The 23,770-nt window shown below is 42.6% G+C and overlaps 1 protein-coding gene across 7 annotated transcripts in view; it reads right to left on the reverse strand.

Annotated features, from left to right (window-relative positions):
• The window catches only part of LOC106569777 (nuclear factor of activated T-cells, cytoplasmic 1), a 72,837-nt gene that overhangs the window by 42,394 nt on the left and 6,673 nt on the right, over nucleotides 1–23,770 (reverse strand). For all 7 annotated transcript variants that reach the window (XM_045694593.1, XM_045694596.1, XM_045694591.1 and 4 more), the window contains 3 exons: nucleotides 13,568–13,770; nucleotides 12,178–12,350; nucleotides 11,366–11,506 (listed from right to left, as the gene is read on the reverse strand). In XM_045694593.1, the coding sequence (XP_045550549.1) occupies nucleotides 11,366–11,506; nucleotides 12,178–12,350; nucleotides 13,568–13,770 (517 nt within the window). The remainder of the gene's footprint in view (nucleotides 1–11,365; nucleotides 11,507–12,177; nucleotides 12,351–13,567; nucleotides 13,771–23,770) is intronic.

The raw sequence follows: 23,770 nt of genomic DNA on the forward strand, positions 1-23,770 counted from the left end.
AGCAACACGGTTTGCACTGCTATGCAGTGTCTTAGACCGTTGCACCACTCAGGTGCCGTACAACATGACCGGTCAGGAGTGGGCTACAGTTCTACAGTAAGAGCAAAATAATCCTAACAAAATAAAATAATAGAAACCTTAGTGTAACAACAGTTTTAGTAAGTAATACTGAAGTCGTGCACAATTATCAGGTTCTATTTAGGTTTATAATCACAAAACTTTTAGTGGAGCAACCACTGTACATATTGTGCTCTTCTATTGCACGTGCAATGGTGTCCGAGGGGAAAAAACTGTGTTCGTTGCTTGCAGTAACTTTTGTTGTTGTTGTAATATTGCAAGCGGACGTGGCAGTTTCACCATTAAGGATTGCAGCTTTCTTTAACATTTACATATAGAAGCACTCTTGATGAGGTCTATATTATGACAGGTTATGTTGAAGGCTGTCTGGTCTTATGAATTGAGACTGAGAGGTAGACACAAACACGGGCTGGGAAGAAGACAGCCCATGGCAGACAAGGCACCCTTGGTCTGGGTCTGCTGGGGCTGTGATGTGGCAGAGGAAGAGACTGAAGCTGACACTGATGCCCAATGCCTCCCATTATATCTGGAGACTAGAGGCAGGAGGGAACCTCTCCGGCTCCATCTCCACTCTCTCGCTCTCTGGGAACCACTCCAAAAGGGAAACCTTAGAAGGCTACGTCAACCTGCCACCAGAGATAAAAAAAAAACAATTTCAGATCTTCCCGTCTCCCCTTTTCTACTTTCTTTTTTTCACTTGCTCTCTCTCTCTCAATTTGTTTTCACTGGCCACACATTCATGCAGAGACAAAACATTAAATTGAGCAATTTGTTGTTGCCCATCTGCCAGGAAATGTTTCTACAGAGCATCACATGTACATTTACTTTGATGGAGAGAGGTGTTGTGCAGATTGTACTGAGGAACTGAACCACAGAATGTTCCATTGGGCCCTAACAACATCTGCACAATTCCTCTCCCCATCAAAACCCTTGGCAACAGTGCCAACCAGACTAGACCACTCCCTCACCTCAACAAACACAGAACCTCTCACAACTCGCCCAACTCTTTTTCTTGGCTTGAATCCAACACTGCCAAAGTTAGACGACGAGTCGACAACCCTCTCTCTAGTTGTGGTCAGAGAGAATACAGTAGACGGCACGCTTCAAATGTTTATGACCTTATGTCCGGATGACGTGTGCATGCCCAAATATGGGCATCCGGTCAGGACATCCTGGTGGGAAGTTATCACGTGGTTATGCCCATAAGGGCTTCCTGTTGTCATGTGTTAGAGTGTGTGTTAATTTATGTCTATATTGCGTCGATTCCTTTGAAGCTGTCACGCTTTAGTAGGTGTTTATTTAACAAGATAGTGCATCTGTATATGTTAAAGCATGTGTAGGCCTTTGATCTATCCTGGGGTGTGTGTGTGTATGTCTCTGCAGGGGTGTTTGAAACAATGTTTTTTTTTTTTTTATTGATTTGGATCAGCCATCATTAGATGAGAAAACCATGGTTCAAACCGAGACAGCGCCCGGTCCTTTACGTAGCCCATCGCCATCACACTATTTTCAACGTAAGTCCAAAAACAAAATCCCTAATAATATTTATACATTAAAACCAAACAAAAAAAGTGTACACATTTTTTTTAAACTAATCTTGTGTTCACAGCAGACCCACACCAAACGGGTACAGCCCTCCTTATGGACAACTTCGGAGGAGCAGATGAAATTCTACGGTTCTGTACGAACGGCCAGAACCATCTCTCTCTCTCTCTCTCTCTCTCTCTCTCTCTCTCTCTCTCTCTCTCTCTCTCTCTCTCTCTCTCTCTCTCTCTCTCTCTCTCTCTCTCTCTCTCTCTCTCTCTCTCTCTCTCTCTCTCTCTCTCTCTCTCTCTCTCTCTCTCTCTCTCTCTCTCTCTCTCTCTCTCTCTCTCTCTCTCTCTCTCTCTCTCTCTCTCTCTCTCTCTCTCTCTCTCTCTCTCTCTCTCTCTCTCTCTCTCTCTCTCTCTCTCTCTCTCTCTCTCTCTATATATATATATATATATATATATATATATATATATATATATATATGTGTGTGTGTGTGTTGAACTTATGCCCACTCTACAGCCGCCCGGGTTATTATATGACCCTGAGGGTCATCTTGGAACATCTTGAAAAACAATAAGGGGCACATGTACTCTTCAATGTCCACTCAGATCATGGTACATCTATAATTCTGCTCCTAGGTTTATGACTTCTAGGGATTGTTTCCAAGATGCTGTGCTGAGGCATATGCATTGATAGGTCTTAGATTTTATAGACTGGGTATCTGTAAAAACACTGACAACTACAGATGCAAAAAGGGGTTTTCAGATTTGTATTATTATAAAAATAATATAACATAATAATAATAAAGATTATGATAATAATGTTACATGCGAGACATACCCAGAAATGTCAACGTAGACAACTTACAAGAATGTGTTTACCAGGCAGTGATGAAAACATTGTAAAGGAGCCCTAATTCAAACATGCAAAGATATATATTGGATACAATTACCCCGTTAAAACTGTTGTTACAATATCACTTCTCATTGACGTACATTTCAAGGTTTCACAAAACATAAACCAACTATCTAAATAATGTTTCTCGGACTAACACACTGTTGAGTTTCCTATTTACTAAAGAACAATCACTAAGACAAAACACAAAAAGTTGTAATATAATCTGTATACATGTCATTCTATACTGAAAACAGGTACATTCTGAAAGATTGAGGTTGCTGTGATAACACATTTTTTTATTCATCTCTCAATTTAGGATAATACTGTTTATTTATACTTTCCTTAAATTGTCTTGTCTCATACCATGCTAATACACTATCAAGCAATGCATTAACCCATAACAGGTGTGTGTCTTTTTGGGATCAAGAATTGATCAAGATTACCAATAGGCATGATCAGATCCTCTTCCCTATTACGGTAACATATAATGCACAGTCATATGCAAATCCATAAAACACCTACAAGAAAAGATTGAAAACTTTAGCAGGACTACTTGCAATGTCATTATTTTAGTTACCATACATCAAATGGTTGAATTGTGTACTTTTTCTTTGTACATGCACCAAGCCTCCAAGTGGCTGGAGCCAAACAACAGGCTAAATTTAAAAAAAAAAAAAAAATGCATGTGAAAAGATGGGGTGAAATGTATTTTTGTTTTTGTTACAACCAACAGGTCTTCCTAACATTTGACATAACTAGTAAGCCTTACATCCTGAATGTATAGGGGCTCCCAAATAAGGACCTGGAGAACACACGGGAGGGGTGGGACCACAACCCCCTTCTAAGTAATTGAGCCGAGAACATAATTGCTATATTGTAATTAAAATCAGACCCATAAGAGAACACGGGACCAAAGCAAAGCAGGACCCATATAGAATTAAAACAACAGTATTCTTAATGAGAAATATAATCTAATAAACAACTGTTTGCATAATGAAAGACATGAAAACTGTCTCCAACAATGTATTTAGCTATGTATAAAACTTTGATATTGTCAGTAAGGTCACTGAGTCTAACAATAGACACTAGTTATTGTGGGAGATTTAGGGTTAAAATATATGGGAAGGATCATGAATGTTAGAGATTTGTTCACACTGGGGATTTTGAAAGAGGGAGATTGGAACCCCAAAGTAATAGTGGTAAGAAAGATCATAAAGGTAATTTCATATTCCTGTTTAGGGGGTTAATAACTTTATGAAAACCACTATTCACACTATGTGGATTATAAACATGTACAAACAGAGAGCCATCACATCAAGATGTAACAGAGATGAATGGCATTTCAATGTACAACAGTAGTCTTCTGTAACATGCAATACGTGTTAAATATGTTTTACATACATCCATGAATGAACGGTTTCACAAACTCCTTTTAAAGGTTTTGTAAGCAAGTTGTAACATGCCTCATTCAGCAGTCTAGAGATTAACCTAGAGACACCAAAAACAGCAATGTTTAGAGCAGCTTGGAGAAAATTCCCCAGGTAAGGGGCAAAGAGCTGATTTACCTAACTCTGTACAGACCAAAGGAATTTCCAGAGTTAGCAAACCCTAACACTGGGTATGATAACTCTGACTCGTACGTCTAATGATTATTGTAGATGTTAACAACCGAGGGAGTTTACAGTAGGTCAAAGAGATGTATAAAGTCAGAGAGAGCAACAAATTGACCTACCGTAAATTCCGGACTATAAGCCGCAACTTTTTTTCCCAGCTTTGAACCTCGCGGTTTAAACAATGACGCGGCTAATATATGGATTTTTCCCGCTTTCAATTTATTTTTCTCCAAAAAAACACATTCTGTGAGGTGCTCAGTTTTTTGGCAGCATGAAGCTTTCATTAGACCAATGAAATTGCCGAATGGGTTAAGGTCAAACAACTTTTTTGTTTACTGTTTAGATTAAATCGAGCGCTCTCAAACTTCCCATCATTCTGATTACGGTAGTCATTTTGTCACCCTCATCATGGCAAAGACACGGAGAAATGCATATGATGCAGCTTTCAAGTTGAAGGCGATTGATCTGTCTGTTGGGAAAGGAAATAGAGCTTCTGCACGGGAGCTTGGTCTTAATGAGTCGATGATAAGACGTTGGAAACAGCAGCGTGAGGAATTGTCTCAGTGCAAAAAGACAACTAAAGCTTACTGCTAATTTTTTATAACAAGCCATGTTTCGTTAAAGCCTATTTATTTTTGTTACAAGCCGTGTTTCGTTAAAGCCTGTGTAAAGTTCATTTGTTTCAATGTACCGGTAGGCACCTGCGGCTTAGACATGTGCGGCTTATTTATGTTCAAAATAATATATATTTTTTAAATTCAGTGGGTGCGGCTTACACTATTACACGGTTATGTACTACTAATGTACTAGTATCTAGGATGTTAAGGAATATCTATAGAGGGGAACATGTACATGATATAACACATTTCCCACAGCATCGAAGGATGCATACACTGACACTGATATTGACACTGATATTGTATTTTGTTATGTGAAAGTAGCATAAGTATGTGTATAGAGTTTACAATTTTGTTTAAAAGTTCAGAATATGTCTCTTGTGAAAATTGAGATGGGGTACATATATTATGTATTTCAATTTCTTACACATTTTAATAATAATTGTGAGTTGTAGACACGTATAAACCAAAGGTTTAATTTGGGTTATAATAATGATTTACAAATGAAAAAGTCAGTAGTTCATTGCATATAATGTAATTGTGGATTCAATACTTTTTCATTATTTTGCCTTGACACAGGGTCATAAATCAAACGTTTGACGTGTGCCGTCTACTGTATTCTCTCTGTGGTCTACAGGAGTAATTACCTTTCATAAGGCAGACATAACACAGGGTAGCCAATAGACACAGCACTGGTGGTGTACTACACTGTTACGGCAGCCAGAGTTGGATCAGAATAAAGTAGTATACAATACAGATATTTGTTATGCAGAGTTTATAAAGGGAATCAAACAGCTCCTTGTGCTCTTTAATTGGGGTGAGGTGGAGTAAAACTCTAGTGTCCAAAGCCAAACAGCGGGGTGGCGTATACCCAAAGCCCTCATAACGTACAGTAAATATAAAAACATGTGCTATCCAGGCCTATGTGGAATGGTGAAAGAGAGCCCTTGTCCTTGGTCTGATGACTGTAAGTTCTTCCTCCCAGCGCTACCCCCAGAACACGTGGATTGCATGCAAGCGTACTGTCTCAGGGAAGGGCAGTAATTAAGGCAAGCCAGCTATTCAAACTGCATCAATCAATGGCTGCTGGGGAAACACTGTATTTGCTAAAGTGAAGTTCACTACTCAATACAAAACAGTTTTGAATTCTACATCTGCATCTCAGCACAGCACAGCATCTGTCTTCTAAACTCAGCAAAAAAAAGAAATGTCCTCACTGTCAACTGCATTTATTTTCAGCAAACTTAACATGTGTAGATATTTGTATGAACATAACAAGATTCAACAACTGAGACATAAACTGAACAAGTTCCACAGACATGTGACTAACAGAAATGGAATAATGTGTCCATGAACAAAGGTGGGGTTCAAAATCAAAAGTAACAGTCAGTATCTGGTGTGGCCACCAGCTGCATTAAGTACTGCAGTGCATCTCCTCCTTATGGACTGCACCAGATTTGCCAGTTCTTGCTGTGAGATGTTACCCCACTCTTCCACCAAGGAACCTGCAAGTTCCTGGACATTTCTGGGGGGAATGGCCCTAGCCCTCACCCTCCGATCCAACAGGTCCCAGACGTGCTCAATGGGATTGAGATCCAGGCTCTTCGCTGGCCTTGGCAGAACACTGACATTCCTGTCTTGCAGGAAATCACACACAGAACGAGCAGTATGTCTGGTGGCATTGTCATGCTGGAGGGTCATGTCAGGATGAGCCTGCAGGAAGGGTACAACATGAGGGAGAAGGATGTGTTCCCTGTAACACACAGCGTTGATATTGCCTGCAATGGCAACAAGCTCAGTCCGATGATGCTGTGACACACCGCGCCAGACCATGACGGACCCTCCACCTCCAAATTGTGTAACATTTATTCCTTTGGCGATAAACGCGAATTCCACCATCACCCCTGGTGAGACACAACCGCGACTCGTCAGTGAAGAGCACTTTTTGCCAGTTCTGTCTGGTCCAGCGATGGTGGGTCTGTGCCCATAGGCGACATTGTTGCCGGTGATGTGTGGTGAGGACCTGCCTTACAACAGACCTACAAGCCCTCAGTACAGCCTCTCTCAGCCTATTGCGGACAGTCTGAGCACTGATGGAGGGATTGTGCGTTCCTGGTGTAACTCGGGCAGTTGTTGTTTCCATCCTGTACCTGTCTCGCAGGTGTGATGTTCGGATGTACCAATCCTGTTCAGGTGTTGTTACACGTGGTCTGCCACTGCGAGGATGATCAGTTGTCCGTCTTGTCTCCCTGTAGTGCTGTCTTAGGCATCTCATAGTACGGACATTGCAATTTATTGCCCTGGCCACATATCTGCAGTCCTTATGCCTCCTTGCAGCATGCCTAGGGCACATTCATGCAGATGAGCAGGGACCCTGGGCTTGTTCAGAAAGTAGAAAGGCCTCTTTAGTGTCCTAAGTTTTCATAACTGTTACCTTAATTGCCTACCGTCTGTAAGCCTTTAGTGTCTTAACGACCGTTCCACATGTGCATGTTCATTAATTGTTTATGGTTCATTGAACAAGAATGGGAAACAGTGTTTAAACCCTTTACAATGAAGATCTGTGAAGTTATTTGGATTTGTACGAATTATCTTTGAAAGAGAGGGTCCTGAAAAAGTAACGTTTCTTTTTTTTGCTGAGTTTACATTACAATATATCACTTTACACTCTGTGCCATCATCAGTTCTCTGGTATTCCTTAAATATGTTTTTATGAACAGTACGCTGTAATTTATAAAACATAAACTCCCTGTTTATGTGCATGTAATTGATTTGTTTACGATAACAACCACAGTTCTCTGAAGTGTCGAGGCCGGCCAAACTGCTGAACGGTTTCAAAGTGGAAGTCATTATTTTGTAAATGCAATGAATTGGATCCAGAAGCACTGACCAGTCATGTAACACAGAGTAGAGCACCCCTCCCACGGCTAACCGTTACTCGGAGAAAGACCCCTAAACTGCTAACCAAAAAAAATATACAATTAATCTCTGTCAAAAGAAACACGATTCACTCCACTTTCATCCTCCTCAGGCACTTTCAGATTTCCCCTCCATAGACGGATGGTTATCTATAATTTTCTTGGGTAATTCCAGACACTACCTGGCAAGGTTCTTGAAGTTTGATAACTGGAGGTCCTCAATCATACTGTAGACATAATAGACACCTCTGGCCAAGAACAACCAGGCCTGTCTAGGTCTGTTGCCGTTCCAGGGCAGGTCTGTACAGTACCTGGTTGGACTGACTCTCCTCATTGGCTCTGACTCATAGAGAGACGGTGAGCTTTGGGTCATGGGTCACAAAGTATTCGGTCGGTTCAGGCAGGGGAAACTGGTGAAACTGGAGGCCTGTGGGTCTCTGACTCTGACACAGTGACAAATTATCCATGGTTACTTCTAGCCTGCCGACAGTAGACCAGGCAGCCAGACAGTCCCAGATGTGAAAGCACTCTTTTTATAAGAGAATTTCTCTCCACGTCTCTTTTCTGCTAGCAGGATTCCCTCAAAGCTCCTTTGCTCTCACTCTCTCTCAGCCTTAACTCATGGTGGCTGTGAAATGATGTGCAGACACAGACACACACCATGCAGATACTCTTACTGTAATGTGAACACAAGCACACAACTTGACACACAACTCCACATGCTTAAAAATAGGTTTTACCATTTTGAAAAGGATAATATTCTGCATGATTTATAGTCCTCATTAAAATGTCAGAAGTGCAAATGAATCTGGTGACTAACCTTAATCTATCAATCTTGGTCTGGAGATCCTAATCCAAACAAAAGCAATCTACATTTTTCACACCTTTACATAATGTTGTGGTTTGAGTCAACAAACTTCAGCCGCCAACATCAATTTGAAAACACATTCAGGGGCAAAACCTTGAGAAAGTGACAGCTAAGCGATTCATAATTTCTGTAAGTGGTACTGAGGTTTATCAAAGAGCCCATCTCTGGGCAGGCTGAGGCTGGAGAGAATGGAAAGCAAGGTCAGATTGAGGCAGTTTCAGATTACAGCCTGATGTCTGGGAGATCTAAGGGCTGTAGTGTAATCTCCTATAAGGATCTCCATGCTCTACACCAGCGGTATTCAAACTTTTTCAGCAGGGACCCCAAGAATTTATTGTGACCCCACCCCAAATCTAATGGCACAACCTTAAAATCAGTCAAACAAATAACGTTAAATTCATTTAATTGGTATCTCTTGTAAATTAATACATTTACTCAATAAAATGTTATTTGTCAAATTATCTTTCTCAAAACCTTTGTATATTATCCCATAACATAATCGGTGCTCTTCATTTTTTGTTTCCTCTCCCCCCCAAAATAAAAATATATAATTTCATTGGCGACCCCACAGCAGTTCCCCCACGAATGCCAACATTGAATACCACTGCTCTACACTGTAACCACGGGTGACAACTGCATTGATGTCATCTCTGCTCCCTCTAACTGTTTTGCAATAGACTGGACAGGAGCTCTGAGGCAGGACTGTGTCGTCATAATGACCTGCTGCTTATGGGGCTGGACTGGTTTTGCGAAGCACGTGAATGTCAGTGTACTTCACTACAGGGACAGAGGGATTCCTCCTGTATGAGTTTTTTTAATTTTTTGGGTGATGCTATGGTGACCAGTGAGCTGAGATAAGGCGGGGCTTTAACTAGCAAAGACTTATAGATGACCTGGAGCCAGTGGGTTTGGCGACGAATATGTAGTGAGGGCCAGCCAACGAGAGCATACAGGTCGCAGTGGTGGGTAATATATGGGGCTTTGGTGACAAAACGGATGGCACTGTGATAGACTACATCCAGTTTGCTGAGTAGAGTGTTGGAGGCTATGAGTCACTGAGTACAACACTCTCTTACCCCTGTGTACACACACACACACACGAATGTGTGCACACACATGCGTACTGACATACAAAGTTATACACACACACTTGCACACATGACCTACACGGTATAGGCTAGTTATTCTCTAGAGTAGGAGCCTCAAAAATCTGGGAGTTGTTTTTTGGAATATTCATAGGAAAATTATCCATTGGTAAAATGGGTAAACCCTCTGTGGCAACAGAATCCCCTATTCAGGATTTATGAGAAGGATTGTTAAACAGTTTTTAGACCTCGGCCTTGGCATGGACAAAACAATAATAAAAAACCTTACAATTAAAGTTGTACTAGGCAGAAATTGCTCCGTCATTTCTTAAGACTGGCTTAAGGGTGTTTTCATGGGAGCATCAACGCCACCCCAGATGCTGTGCTAGGACCTAAAGACAGTCTTCTTAGCTTCAACAGATCTGAGGGGGCTACTGATCTTCTTCAAACTGACAAAAATGTAAAAATATATATTTTTACATTTAACCTTTATTTAACTAGGCAAGTCAGCTAAGAACAAATTCTTATTTATAATGACGGCCTACCACGGCCAAACCCGGACGACGATGGGCCAAGTTGTGGGCCGCCCTATGGGACTCCCAAACATGGACAGATGTGATGCAGCCTGGATTCGAACCAGGGACTGCAGTGACACCTCTTGGACTGAGATGCAGTGTCTTAGACCGCTGCGCCACACAAAACTATAAACCAAAAAGAGAGTTATCTAGAATTGTAGGCAAGGTAAATATTGAAAATATTTAGAATTTCACATACATAAATGAATAGCAATAGAGATTAGGAGAACTCAAGAGATGTAGAAAGAGATATAGCAAAGCTCTCACACAATCTCACACTACTATTGTAATATAGGGTGGCTCAAGCCCCCACCCAACCCACCTAAAATTCCTCTCATCACACAATGGCAACAGGTTCCCCTCTGCTCTGAGTGACTCATGAGGCATACGATCAGATGTGTTTACATTGCACAACCTTGGCCCAAACCATACCTCACGCTGCTTTTCTAAAGCTTATCAAGGAAATTGCTGTTAGTAAACCCTAAGCATCAACATCTGGGAGCAGTCCCTCCCTACTTCCCTCCTTCCTAATTGAGAGGGCTTAGAGAGAAGAGAGGAAACACATACTGAATTGTGAGGGACAGCACAGCAGCCTACATGGCACATAGTGCATTTGTGATCCATTCATATTCTGAACAGGCAATGGAAACTTCTGCAAATGGAAATCTGCTGGGTTAAAAATACAGCGCATTAATGTGCACCACATGTGGCACTCTGGCAGCATGGGGGATATTTTGATGGTGGGGGAAGAGGAGGGAGGGAGGGAGTAGCCCTGGGGTTTCTCAAACCCAGAGGGGGAAAGAGGGAGAGAAAGTTAGAGCACAAACACACACACTTGAGCAGACACACACACACAAGAGTGCTAGCACACACACACGTTCGTTTTCCTATCCTTGTGGGGATCAAAACAATTGATTCAAAATCCTATTTTCCCTAACCCCTAACCCAAATCCTAATTCTAGCTCTAACCGTAATTGTAACCCTAAATCTAACCCCTAAGCCTAAAATAGCATTTTTCCTTGTTTTACTATCCTTGTGAGGACTTCTGGGCCCCACAAGGATAGTAAAACCAAACACACACACACACACACACACACACACACACGTAGACACATACCTACATAAATATGCACACTAAGCCACACACATCTGCATCCAGCTCCAGCTCTGGCTTCAGCTCCTACCTTGGGCTTTCTCCATGAACACCACTTTGGAGTCGTGCTGGAAGTTGTGTCCGCTGAGGAGCATCTTCTCTCCCCCAGCAGCAGGGCACGTCTGCAGGGTCTGCTTATCCACTAGGGGCAACTCCTGGGCTGATCTCTGGGCTGCAGGGGGGGGGACAGCACTGTCTTCACTACAGAATCATTGCAAACCCACTCCCCCTTCAGCCCCGAGCATCCAGACGAAGTCATTTTCACAAGCTTGACAACTCTTAAGGAATCCTCACCACTAACAATGCCAAGAGCCATTAGCTCTAGAGACATATTATTCCTCTGACCTAACAGTGAGAGAATGGATCCATTTAGTATTTGTTATTGTATAATTTTCTCAAATTATTGTTTTTACAAATATCATACTTGGCCATCACCTCCTGGTTAACTTTAACTGCCGTAAAGTGTGTGATATTCTTTAATAAAACTCAGATGTTTACAAATGAAAAATAGATCTGGCAAAGAATGTTTCCGACAATTACCCTTGACAATGAAAAAAAGAGGCTTGGTCAATAACAGTTTTGTGGCAGTGTATCTGCGACCAACAATGGTCTTTTCTTAAGAGCTGAGATCATGGTTTAACCACATTTCTCATTTACCTCATAGCACTTGATCTTTGTGGTGTGATTCCAGCCAGAAACCCATTAGATTAGCAGATCTGCTCAGATTTCTATCTAGCGCTTTGGTGCTTAATGGTGCAATGTGTGCTTATCTACCAAAGTCAAAATGATCTGCCATGTTAAACCACCCCCCACCCCCAGGCCTGATAGTGAAGGTGTACTCACAGCACTCCATGGGGTTGGATGCAGCCTGCAGGGACAATGTTCTTCCTGTGGGCTGGTTGATGTGAACCCGGAACACCATCCTCACACGTGTGTTTTTACGCCCGATGTCTGTCTCGCCCTTCCGCAGCTCAATGTCCGAGTTGCGAAGTTTCAGGATGCCAGAGCAGTCAATTCTACATTAAACAGATAGAAAAGAAACTTAGTTAGACCTTAGAGAGGCTCAGATATCAACACATTCGATAGACACCATCATTATTGAGATGTCAAATCATTATCCCTCTGACAGTTACCACATACATATTGACACTCAGCTTATTAAGTTCTCTCTAGCACCACAAAGTGATTTCAGTATAGAATGAGTCAATAGTCAGACAACAGTATTTCAGCAGAAGAATTTCACACGTATCCCCAATGAAAGGTTTCCTGTGTACTCAGCAACTACTGCTTTCAGGTCTAATCCCAACCATCCAGCAACTCAAATGCTGTGAATGTTAATAGTTTCATAAATAGCTTTTTAATGGACCAAAAGAGAACACCTATGGGATACTGGTCTAACCTTGATCCCTCTACAGCTCTACCAGCCAACCTATTGGCTGTAACTATGCTTTTTACAGAGTCTTCATCAGACACTTTATAAATGTCTAATTTCTCACCCCCACCCTCCTGTTTATGCTGTGCACTCACTTCGAACATTTCAGACTTTTATGGCATTAGCCTTTCCAACCAAAGTTTTTCCATGGCTGTGCTCCTCGACACTGCATTCCTTACAATGTAGTTAATGTCAACTTTTACACTAACTGAACACTCCCGAACTCTCTTTGTCAGACACTGGGGGATGCTCCGCTGGTGAGGCAATCAGGTGTTGAGGCTAAGGATTCCCAGCTGGTCAGCCCTCCCTCCAGGTTCTGGTAAAAAAGAAGTGCACTATATAGGGACTAGGGTGCCATTTGGGACACAGAAGTAGTCTCAGTCAGCTGTGCCAAGGGATCAACACAATGCAAATCTCAGGAGAAAAAAAAAGAGTGTTTGGCTTTTGAGTGTATTCGCTCATTGGTAACAAAAACATTGGAAGAGGGCTGTCACGTGTTGAATGGATTTCTAAATCGAGTCAAATTAAGTTGTCAGCATTGGTGCCTTACACGCACACACACACACACACACACACACACACACACACACACACACACACACACACACACACACACACACACACACTGTCCAGCTGGTACTGATCAGCCGTCATGGACAAAACTCTACAGATGTTCACTCATCATTTAAGTTGCTTGAGGAGCATAAATGTCTAACTGACTGATAGGCACAACAACAAAAAACAGACAAAGGCTAAAGAAATATACACACACACACACACACACACACACACAGTACTCACATGGCACGCATGTTGTTCTCGGGCAGCAGTGGAATCTCCAGCACCTTGGTGTTAGACTGCAGGGTCTCATGGCTGGGGGTGGAGACAGTCTTGCCAGTGATGCGGTGGACCTGGTAGAAGGCATGGGGCCGCAGGAGACGGTCGTCTGCCGTGCCAATGAATAGCTGCAAGATCAGGGGCTTGGTCTCCATGTAGCCGTGGAGCTGGAAGGAAGAAGACATATAATTAAATTTAAAAAATGTATTGCCAATCAACAATGGTTGATAGGAATTTGTTTATCCAGTACTTATGTCTAGACAAAAACAAAGTATCCCCACACACTACTCTTGACAACCCGTTAAAACCCCAGAAATACCTTTCAAACACAGTTGACATTTTTCTGAGGAATCTTTATCCAAGGCCAACAACCCATACACATATTTCCTCCATTAATATCAGTTCCTGTCAATATTGATGGGCTGAGGCACAGCATGATCTTACAGTATCTCCATCACCAGGGTCCCGCTGGCTGCCCAAGAGCCAGATAACCAGCTGAGACAAACGACCCTGTGATTTCACTGACAGGACTAAGCCTGGGTTACAGTGTACTAGTGGTTACGCTTATGTCCCAAATGGAATCCTATTCCCTACATAGTGCACTTATTTTGACCAGAGCCCTTTTAGGCTCCCGAGTGGCACAGCAGTCTAAGGCACTGCATCTCAGTGCTAGAGGTGTCACTACAGACCCTGGTTTGATCCCGAGCTGTATCACAACCGGCCGTGATCGGGAGTCCCATAGGGCGGTGCACAATTGGCCCAGCGTTGTCTGGGTTTGGCCAGGGTAGCCGTCATTGTAAATAAGAATTAGTTCTTAACCTGTTAGGGCTAGGGGGCAGTATTGACACGGCTGGATAAAAAACGTACCCGATTTAATCTGGTTACTACTCCTGCCCAGTAACTAGAATATGCATATAATTATTGGCTTTGGATAGAAAACACCCTAACGTTTCTAAAACTGTTTGAATGGTGTCTGTGAGTGTAACAGAACTCCTATGGCAGGCCAAAACCTGAGAAGATTTCAAGCAGGAAGTGGCCTGTCTGAGAAGTAGTGTTTCATCTTGGCTCTTTTTATTGAAGACTCAGGATCTGTGCAATAACGTGACACTTCCTACGTCTTCCATAGGGTCTCAGAGCCCGGGAAAACGTTGAACGATATCGAGGCAGGCTCTGGCTGAAACACTTTATCGCTTTTGGCAAGTGGCCACTCAGAGTACTATGGGCTTAGGCGCGTGCCCGCTTCGACCGAATGCTTTCTTTTCCTTTGTCTGTTTATCTAAACGCAGATTCCCAGGCGGAATATTATCGCTTTTTTATGAGAAAGATGGCATAAAAATTGATTTTAAACAGCGGTTGACATGCTTCGAAGTACGGTAATGGAATATTTAGAATTCTTTTGTCACGAATTGCGCCATGCTCGTCACCCTTATTTACCCTTTAGGATAGTGTCTAGAACGCACAAACAAAACGCCGCTGTTTGGATATAACGATGGATTATTTTGGACCAAACCAACATTTGTTATTGAAGTAGAAGTCCTGGGAGTGCATTCTGACGAAGACAACAAAGGTAATAACATTTTTCTTATAGTAAATCTGACTTTGATGAGTGCTAAACCTGCTGGGTGTCTAAATAGCTAGCCCTGTGATGCCGGGCTATCTACTGAGAATATTGCAAAATGTGCTTTCACCGAAAAGCTATTTTAAAATCGGACATATCGAGTGCATAGAGGAGTTCTGTATCTATAATTCTTAAAATAATTGTTATGCTTTTTGTGAACGTTTATCGTGAGTAATTTAGTAAATTCACCGGCAGTGTTCGGTGGGAATGCTAGTCACATGCTAATGTAAAAAGCTGGTTTTTGATATAAATATGAACTTGATTGAACAAAACATGCATGTATTGTATAACATAATGTCCTAGGGTTGTCATCTTATGAAGATCAAAGGTTAGTGCTACATTTAGCTGTGGTTTGGGTTCATGTGACATTATATGCTAGCTTGAAAAATGGGTGTCTGATTATTTCTGGCTCGGTACTCTGCTGACATAATCTAATGTTTTGCTTTTGTTGTAAAGCCTTTTTGAAATCGGACAGTGTGGTTAGATTAACGAGAGTCTTATCTTTAAAATGGTGTAAAATAGTCATATTTTTTTTAAATTGAAGTAATATCATATCTAAGGTATTTGAATAACGTGCCACAGGATTCAACTGGCTGTTGAATCCTAGCCCATAGAGGTTAAGGGTGAGAAATGTGTGGTTGAGAAAATAGAGGGCAATTGAACTACACATGACCTGGTTGGAACTCTGGAAAAACTTATGACAGGATAGAGGCCCTGTCAAGGCTCCTCTAATCTAGGGAGTAAAGAAGCTGCCAAGTGATAAAGGAGGAATGTGAACTGTGGAAAAAGATACAGCCCACCTACTGTTTGTGTGTGCGTATATGGGGGTCATAAAGACTGTTAACATTTTGGTTGACTTTAAGCGAGCGTCCCACCTAGCCCATAGAGGTTAACTGACTCGCCTAGGTAAATAAAGGTTATTTAAAATAAAAAAGTAGTGCACTACTGTATATAGGGAATAGAGGGCTACTTTTATTTAATTAATTATTCATTAATTTAATTATTTACTTTATTTAAATGTATTTAAAACAGGGAATCCCATGGAGACCAGGGCCTCTTTTTCAAAGGAGCCCTCCACAGAATCATACAAATTCACAGTATTACAATTACTGGTTAGTTGAGGTGATATGTACATGTGGGTAGAGTAAAACTGACTATGCATGGATAATAAACAGAGTAGCAGCAGCGACCCTAAACCCAGGGTCGTCACACTACTCCCTACTCCCTCCTTTCAAAGAGCGCGTCCTCACGCTAGCTTGCGACTCTACGTCTTACAGGAACGCGCTCACCGGCCAAGCACACGCACTCTCGTGGATGCAAGGTCCGATCACTTCCAACACCAATGTAATGAAACAGCAGGGAGCAGGTCTCGAACCCTCAACCTTCAAGCCCGAAGTCCGGCGTGCTATCCACTGTGCCGCAAAAACATGCTCAAATGGCAGAGTCGATTTCCACGTTTATAAACCCAGGGTCGTCACAATATGCATATCCTACCTTCTGGGCACGAGAAGCAGGCAGTTTAATTTGGGCACGTATTCATCTGAATTTCTAAATACTGCCCTATGTCACCAAGAAGTTAAAGGTCTTACTCACATCGGCTGCAGAGAGCGTGATCACACAGTTGTCCGGAACAGCTGATGCTCTCATGCATGTTTCAGTGTTAGTTGCCTTAAAGTGAGCATAGAAGTAATTTAGCTCGTCTGGTAGGCTTCTGTCAAATGGGCAGCTTGCGGCTGTGCTTCCCTTTGTAGTCTGTAATTGTTTGCAAGCCCTGCCACATCCGACGACGGTCGGAGCTGGTGTAGTACATTTTCGATCTTAGTCCTGTATTGACTTTTTGTCTGTTTGATTGTTCATCAGAGAGTATAGCAGGATTTCTTATAAGCTTCTGGGTTAGAGTCCCGCCTATTGTAAGTGGCAGCTCTACCCTTTAGCTCAGTGCGGATGTTGCCTGTAACTCATGGCTTCTGGTTGGGGTGTGTGCGTTTCGTCACTGTGGAGACGACATCATCGATGCACTTATTGATGAGTCACTTATGTGACTTATGTGGTGTACTCCTCAATGCCATCGAAAGAATCCCGGAACATATTCCAGTCTGTGCTAGCAAAACAGTCCTGTAGCTTAGCATCTGCTTCATCTGACCACTTTTTTTATTGACCGAGTAACTGGTGCTTCCTGCTTTAATTTTAGCTTGTAAGCAGAAATCAGGAGGATAGAATTATGGTCAGATTTGCCAAATGGAGAGCGAGGGAGAGCTTTGTACGCATCTCTGTGTGTGGAGTAAAGGCGGTCTAGAGTTTTTTTCCCCCTCTGGTTGCACATTTACCATGCTGGTAGAAATTAGGTTTGAGTTTTCCTGCATTAAAGTCCCCGGCCACCAGGAGCACCGCCTCTGGACGAGTGTTTTCCTATTTGCTTATGGCAGTATACAGCTCATTGAGTGCAGCCTTAGTGCCAGCATTGGTCTGTGGTGGTATGTAGACAGTTACGAAAAATACAGATGAAAACTCTCTAGGTAGACACAGTATCACACAAGCTGTAGACCACACTACCTCAAATGAGCAAAACCTCAAGACTTCCTTAGATATCGTGCACCAGCTGTTGTTTACAAATATTCATAGACCACTGCTGTTCTGCCGATACAGTGTGTAACCCGCCAGCTGTATGTTATTAAATGTCATCATTCAGCCAAGACTAGGTGAAACAATATCCCGTTGGTAGGATATGTGCTTTTAGTTCGTCCAATTTATTATCCATCGATTGTACATTGCCCAGTAGTACGGATGGCAAAGGCAGATTAGCCACTCATCGCCTGATCCTCACAATGCACCCAGATCTCCTTCTGCGAAATCGCTGTCTCTTTCTCCTGCGAAAGATGGGGATGAGGGCCTGTTGGGGTGTCTGGAGTAAATCCCTCTCATTAAAGAAAATTATTTGTACAATTCAACGTGAGAAACCGATGTTCTGAAGTCCAGAAGCACTTTTCAGTCATAATGTTGCTGCTACCATCTCTTATGTACAAAATAAGTTAAACAATGCGAGAAAAAAAAACCGAACAAAATAGCACAGTTGGTTAAGAGCCAATAAAAAACGGCAGCCATCCTCTCCGACGCCATTACACAGCCATATATGCGTCCTTCCTAACACAATTGCCGGAGAGGAAGGAAACCGCTCAAAGATTTCACCATGAGGCCAATGGTGACTTAAACAGCTACAGAGTTTAATGGCTGTGATAGGAGAAAACTGAGGATGGATCAACAACATTGTAGTTACTCCACAATACTAACCTAAATTACAGAGTGAAAAGAAGGAAGCCTGTACAGAATAAAAATATTCCAAAACATATATCCTGTTTGCAATAAGGCACTAAAGTAATACTGCAACAAATGGGGCAAAGAAATTAACTTTATGTCCTGAATACAAAGTGTTATGTTTGGAACAAATCCTACACAACACATTACTGAGTAGCACTTTTTGTATTTTCAAGGATGGTGTTGGCTGCATCATGTTATGGGTATGCTTGCCATTGGCAAGGACTCCAGAGTTTTTTTAGGATAAAAAAACAAACAGAATAGAGCTAAGAACACGCAAAATCCTAGAGGAAAAACTGGTTCAGCCTGCTTTCCAACAGACATTGGGAGAAAAATTCACCTTTCAGCAGGACAACCTAAAACACAAGGTAAAATAAATATATATAGGAGTTGCTTACCAAGTTGACATTGAATGTTCCTGAGTGGCCTAGTTACAGTTCTGACTTAAATCGTCTTGAAAATCTATGGCAAGCCTTGAAAATGGATGTCTAGCAATGATCAATAACCGACTTCACAGAGCTTCAAGAATTGTTAAAAGAATAATGTGCAAATCTTATGCAAAGCTCTTAGAGACTTAACCAGAAATACTCAAAGCTCTAATTGCTACCAAAGGTGATTCTAGGGTGGTGAATACTTACATAAATGAGATATTTATGTACTTCATTTACAATAAATATGCAAGAAGTTCTAAAAACATGTCTTTACTTTGTGATTATGAGATGGTGTCTATATCAAGTATTAGGGAAGACCCAAATGCAGACAGTGTCAAAGTAACAAAAGTTTATTACTAGAACAGGGGGCAGACAAAATGACAGGTCAAGGGCAGGTAGAGGTCAGTAATCCAGATCAGAGTCCAAAAGGTACAGAACGGCAGGTAGTCTCGGGGTCAGGGCAGGCAGAGGTCAATAATCCAGGGTGGTGTGACTAGTACAGAAACAGCAGGCATTCTCAGGGTAGGCAGAATTGTCAAAACCTTGAAAACAGGAACTACAACAAAGACAAGAGCAAGGGGAAAAACACTGGTAGCCTTGATGAACAAAATTAACTGGCATTAGACAGAACACAGGAATAAATACACCAGGGATAATGAGGAAGATGGGCAACACCTGGAGGTGGCTGGAGACAAGCACAAAGATAGGTGAAAGAGATACATTTTGAATTCAGGCTGTAATACAGACACAGATTCCTGTCTTGCAGGAAATCACGCACAGAACGAGCAGTATGGCTTGTGGCATTGTCAGGCTAGAGGGATCTTGAGGTGGAGGGATGAGCCAGCAGGAAGGGTACCACACGAGGGAGGAGGATGTGTTCCCTGTAACACACAGCGTTGATATTGCCAGCAATGACGACAAGCTCAGTCCGATGATGCTTTGACACACGACCCCAGACCATGACGGACCCTCCTACTCCAAAAATCGATCCCGCTCCGGAGTACAGGCCTCGGTGTAATGCTCATTCCTTTGACAACAAAAACTCATCTGACATTCACCCCTGGTGAGACAAAACCGAGACACGTCAGAGAAGAGCACTTTTTGCCAGTCCTGTCTGGCCCAGCGGCGGTGGGTTTGTGCCCAAAGGCGACTTTGTGGCCGGTGATGGCTGGTGAGGACCAGCCTTACAACAGGCCTACAAGCCTTCAGTCCAGACTCTCAGCCTATTGCGGACAGTCTGAGCACTGATGGAGGGATGTCAGTGTTCTGCCATGACCAGCAAAGAGCCCGGATCTCAATCCCATTGAGCACGTCTGGGACCTGCTTGATCGGAGGGTGACGGCTAGGGACATTCTCATTCCCAGAAATGTCTGGGAACATGCATGTGCCTTGGTGGAAGAGCAAGAACTGGCAAATCTGGTGCAGTCCAGGAGGAGGAGATACACTGCAGCACTTAATGCAGCTGGTTATTCCAACACATTATTCCATTTCTGTTAGTCACATGTCTGTGGAACCTGTTCAGTTTATGTCTCAGTTGTTGAATCTTATGTTCATACAAATATTTACACGTTAAGTTTGCTGAAAATAAACGCAATTGAGAGTGAGAGGACATTTCTTTTTTTGCTGAGTTCATATCACATATATAGCCACCCATTTTCAGTCTGTCACACCTGAATATGTTGTAATCAGCAATATCAATATCCTTATCCGGGATCGAGCTATTTAGCCAAGCACATGCACCCAGATATCAAGAAGGTTGATCTTTGACATTAAACTTTGTACATTTATACGTGACAGCCCAAGCCCTCTACCTGATTTGAAAACAGCGGGGTACCCACATTTCTTTATTTTTTTATTTCACCTTTATTTAACAAGGTAGGCTAGTTGAGAACAGGTTCTCATTAACAACTACGACCTGGCCAAGATAAAGAAAAAGCACTGCGACACAAACAACACAGAGTTACACATGGAATAAACAAACATACAGTCAATAACACAATAGGGAAAAAAGTATATATACAGTGTGTGGAAATGAGGTAAGATAAGGGAGGTAAGGCAATAAATAGGCCAATAGTTGCAAAATAATAAAAATTTCGCAATTAAACACTTGAGTGATAGATGTGCAGAAGATGAATGTGCAAGTAGAGATACTGGGTGCAAAGGAGCAAAAAAAAGAAATAACAGTATGGGGATGTGGTAGTTGGATGGGCTATTTACAGATGGGCTATGTACAGGTGCAGTGATCTGTGAGCTGCTCTGACAGCTGATGCTTAAAGTTAGTGAGGGAGCTTCAGTGATTTTTGCAATTCGTTCCAGTCATTGGCAGCAGAGAACTGGAAGGAAAGGCGGCCAAAGGAGGAAATGGCTTTGGGGGTGACCAGTGAACTATACCTGCTGGAGTGCATGCTACGGGTGGGTGCTGCTATGGTGACCAGTGAGCTGAGATATGGCGGGGCTTTACCTAGCAAAGACTTGTAGATGACCTGGAGCCAGCGGGTTTGGTGACAAATATGAAGTGAGGGCCAGCCAACGAGAGGATACAGGTCACAGTGATAGGTAGTATATGGGGCTTTGGTGACAAAACGGATGGCATGGTGATAGACTGCATCCAATTTGCTGAGTAGAGTGTTGGAGGCTATTTTGTAAATGACATCACCGAAGTCAAGTATCGGTAGCATAGTCAATTTAAAAGTGTATGTTTGGCAGCGTGAGTGAAGGATGCTTTATTGCAAAATATGAAGCCGATTCTAGACTTAACTTTGGATTGGAGATGTTTAATGTGAGTCTGGAAGGAGAATTTACAGTCTAAGCAGACACTTAGAATATGTGGACATTTATAAATACCTAAGTCAGAACCGTCCAGAGTAGTGATGCTGGATGGGCGGGCAGTGCTGGTAGCGATCGGTTGAACAGCATGCATTTAGTTTTACTTGCATTTAACAGCAGTTGGAGACCAAAAATGGAGAGTTGTATGGCATTGAAGCTCGCCTGGAGAGTAGTTAACACAGTGTCCAAAGAAGGGCCAGAAGTAAACAGAATGGTGTCGTCTGCGTAGAGATGGATCAGAGAATCACCAGCAGCAAGTGTGACATCATAGAGAAAAGAGTCGGCCCGAGAATTGAAGCCTGTGGCACCCCCATAGAGACTGCCAGAGGTCAAGACAACAGGCCCTTCGATTTGACACACTGAACTCTTTCTCTGAAGTAACTCTTGAACCATGCGGTGCAGTTATTTGAGAAACCAAGGCTGTTAAGTCTGCTGATAAGAATGTGGTGATTGACAGAGTCGAAAGCCTTGGCCAGGTCTATGAATACAGCTGCACAGTGTTGTCTCTTATCGATGGAGGTAATGATATCGTTTAGGACCTTGAGAGTGGCTGAGGTGCACCTATGACCAGCTCGGAAACCAGATTGCATAGCGGAAAAGGTACGGTGGGATTCAAAATGGTCGGTGATCTGTTTGTTAACTTGGCTTTCGAAGACCTTAGAAAGACAGGGTAGGATAGATATAGGTCTGTAACAGTTTGGGTCTAGAGTGTCTCCCCTTTTGAAGAGGGGGATGACCGCGGCAGCTTTTCAATCTTTGGGGATCTCAGACGATACGAAAGAGGTTGAACAGGCTAGTAATAGGGGTTGCAACAATTTTGGCTGATCATTTTAGAAAGAGAGGGTCCAGATTGTCTAGCCCTGCTGATTTGTAAGGGTCCAGATTTTGCAGCTCTTTCAGAACATCAGCTATTTGGATTGGGGTGAAGGAGAAATGGGGAGGCTTGGACCAGTTGCTGTGGGGGGTGCAGGGCAGTTGACCAGGGCAGGGGTGGCCAGGTGGAAAGCATGGCCAGCCATAGTAAAATTCTAATTAAAATTCTCAATAATTGTGGATTTATCGGTGGTGACTTTGTTTCCTAGCCTCAGTGCAGTGAGCAGCTAGGAGGAGGTGCTTTTATTCTCCATGGACTGTACAGTGTCCCATAACTTTTTGGAGTTCGTGCTGAAGATGCAAATTTATGTTTGAAAAAGCAAGCCTTTGCTTTCCTAACTGCCTGTGTATATTGGTTCCTAACGTTCCTGAAAAGTTGCATATCGCTGGGGCTATTCGATGCTAATGCAGTACGCCAAAGGATGTTTTGTGCTGGTCAAGGGCAGTCAGGTCTGGAGTGGTTCAATATTTTTTGTATGGGGCATGCTTATTTAAGATTGTGAGGAAAGCACTTTTAAAGAATAACCAGGCATCTTCTACTGACGGAATAAGGTCAATATCATTCCAGGATACCCGGGCCAGGTCGATTAGAAAGGCCTGCTTGCTGTAGTGTTTTAAGGGAGCATTTGACAGTGATGAGGGGTGGTCGTTTGACCGCAGACCCATTACGGACGCAAGCAATGAGGCAGTGATTGCTGAGATCCTGGTTGAAGACAGCAGAAGTGTATTTGGAGGGCAGGTTGGTTAGGATGATATCTATGAGGGTGCCTGTGTTTACAGATTTGGGGTTGTACCTGGTAGGTTCATTGATCATTTGTGTGAGATTGAGGGCATCAAGTTTAGATTGTAGGATGGCCGGGGTGTTAAGCATGTCCCAGTTTAGGTCACCTAACAGCATGAGCTCTGAAGAAAGATGGAGGGCAATCAATTCACATATGGTGTCCAGAGCACAGCTGGGGGCAGAAGGTGGTATATAGCAAGCAGCAACGGTGAGAGACTTGTTTCTGGAAATGTGGCTTTTTAAAAGTAGAAGCTCAAATTGTTTGGGCACAGACCTGGATAGTAAGACAGAACTCTGCAGTAGATTGCAACTTCGCCCCCTTTGGC

This window comes from Salmo salar, chromosome ssa14, assembly GCF_905237065.1.
Source record: "Salmo salar chromosome ssa14, Ssal_v3.1, whole genome shotgun sequence".
Lineage (NCBI taxonomy): Eukaryota > Metazoa > Chordata > Actinopteri > Salmoniformes > Salmonidae > Salmo > Salmo salar.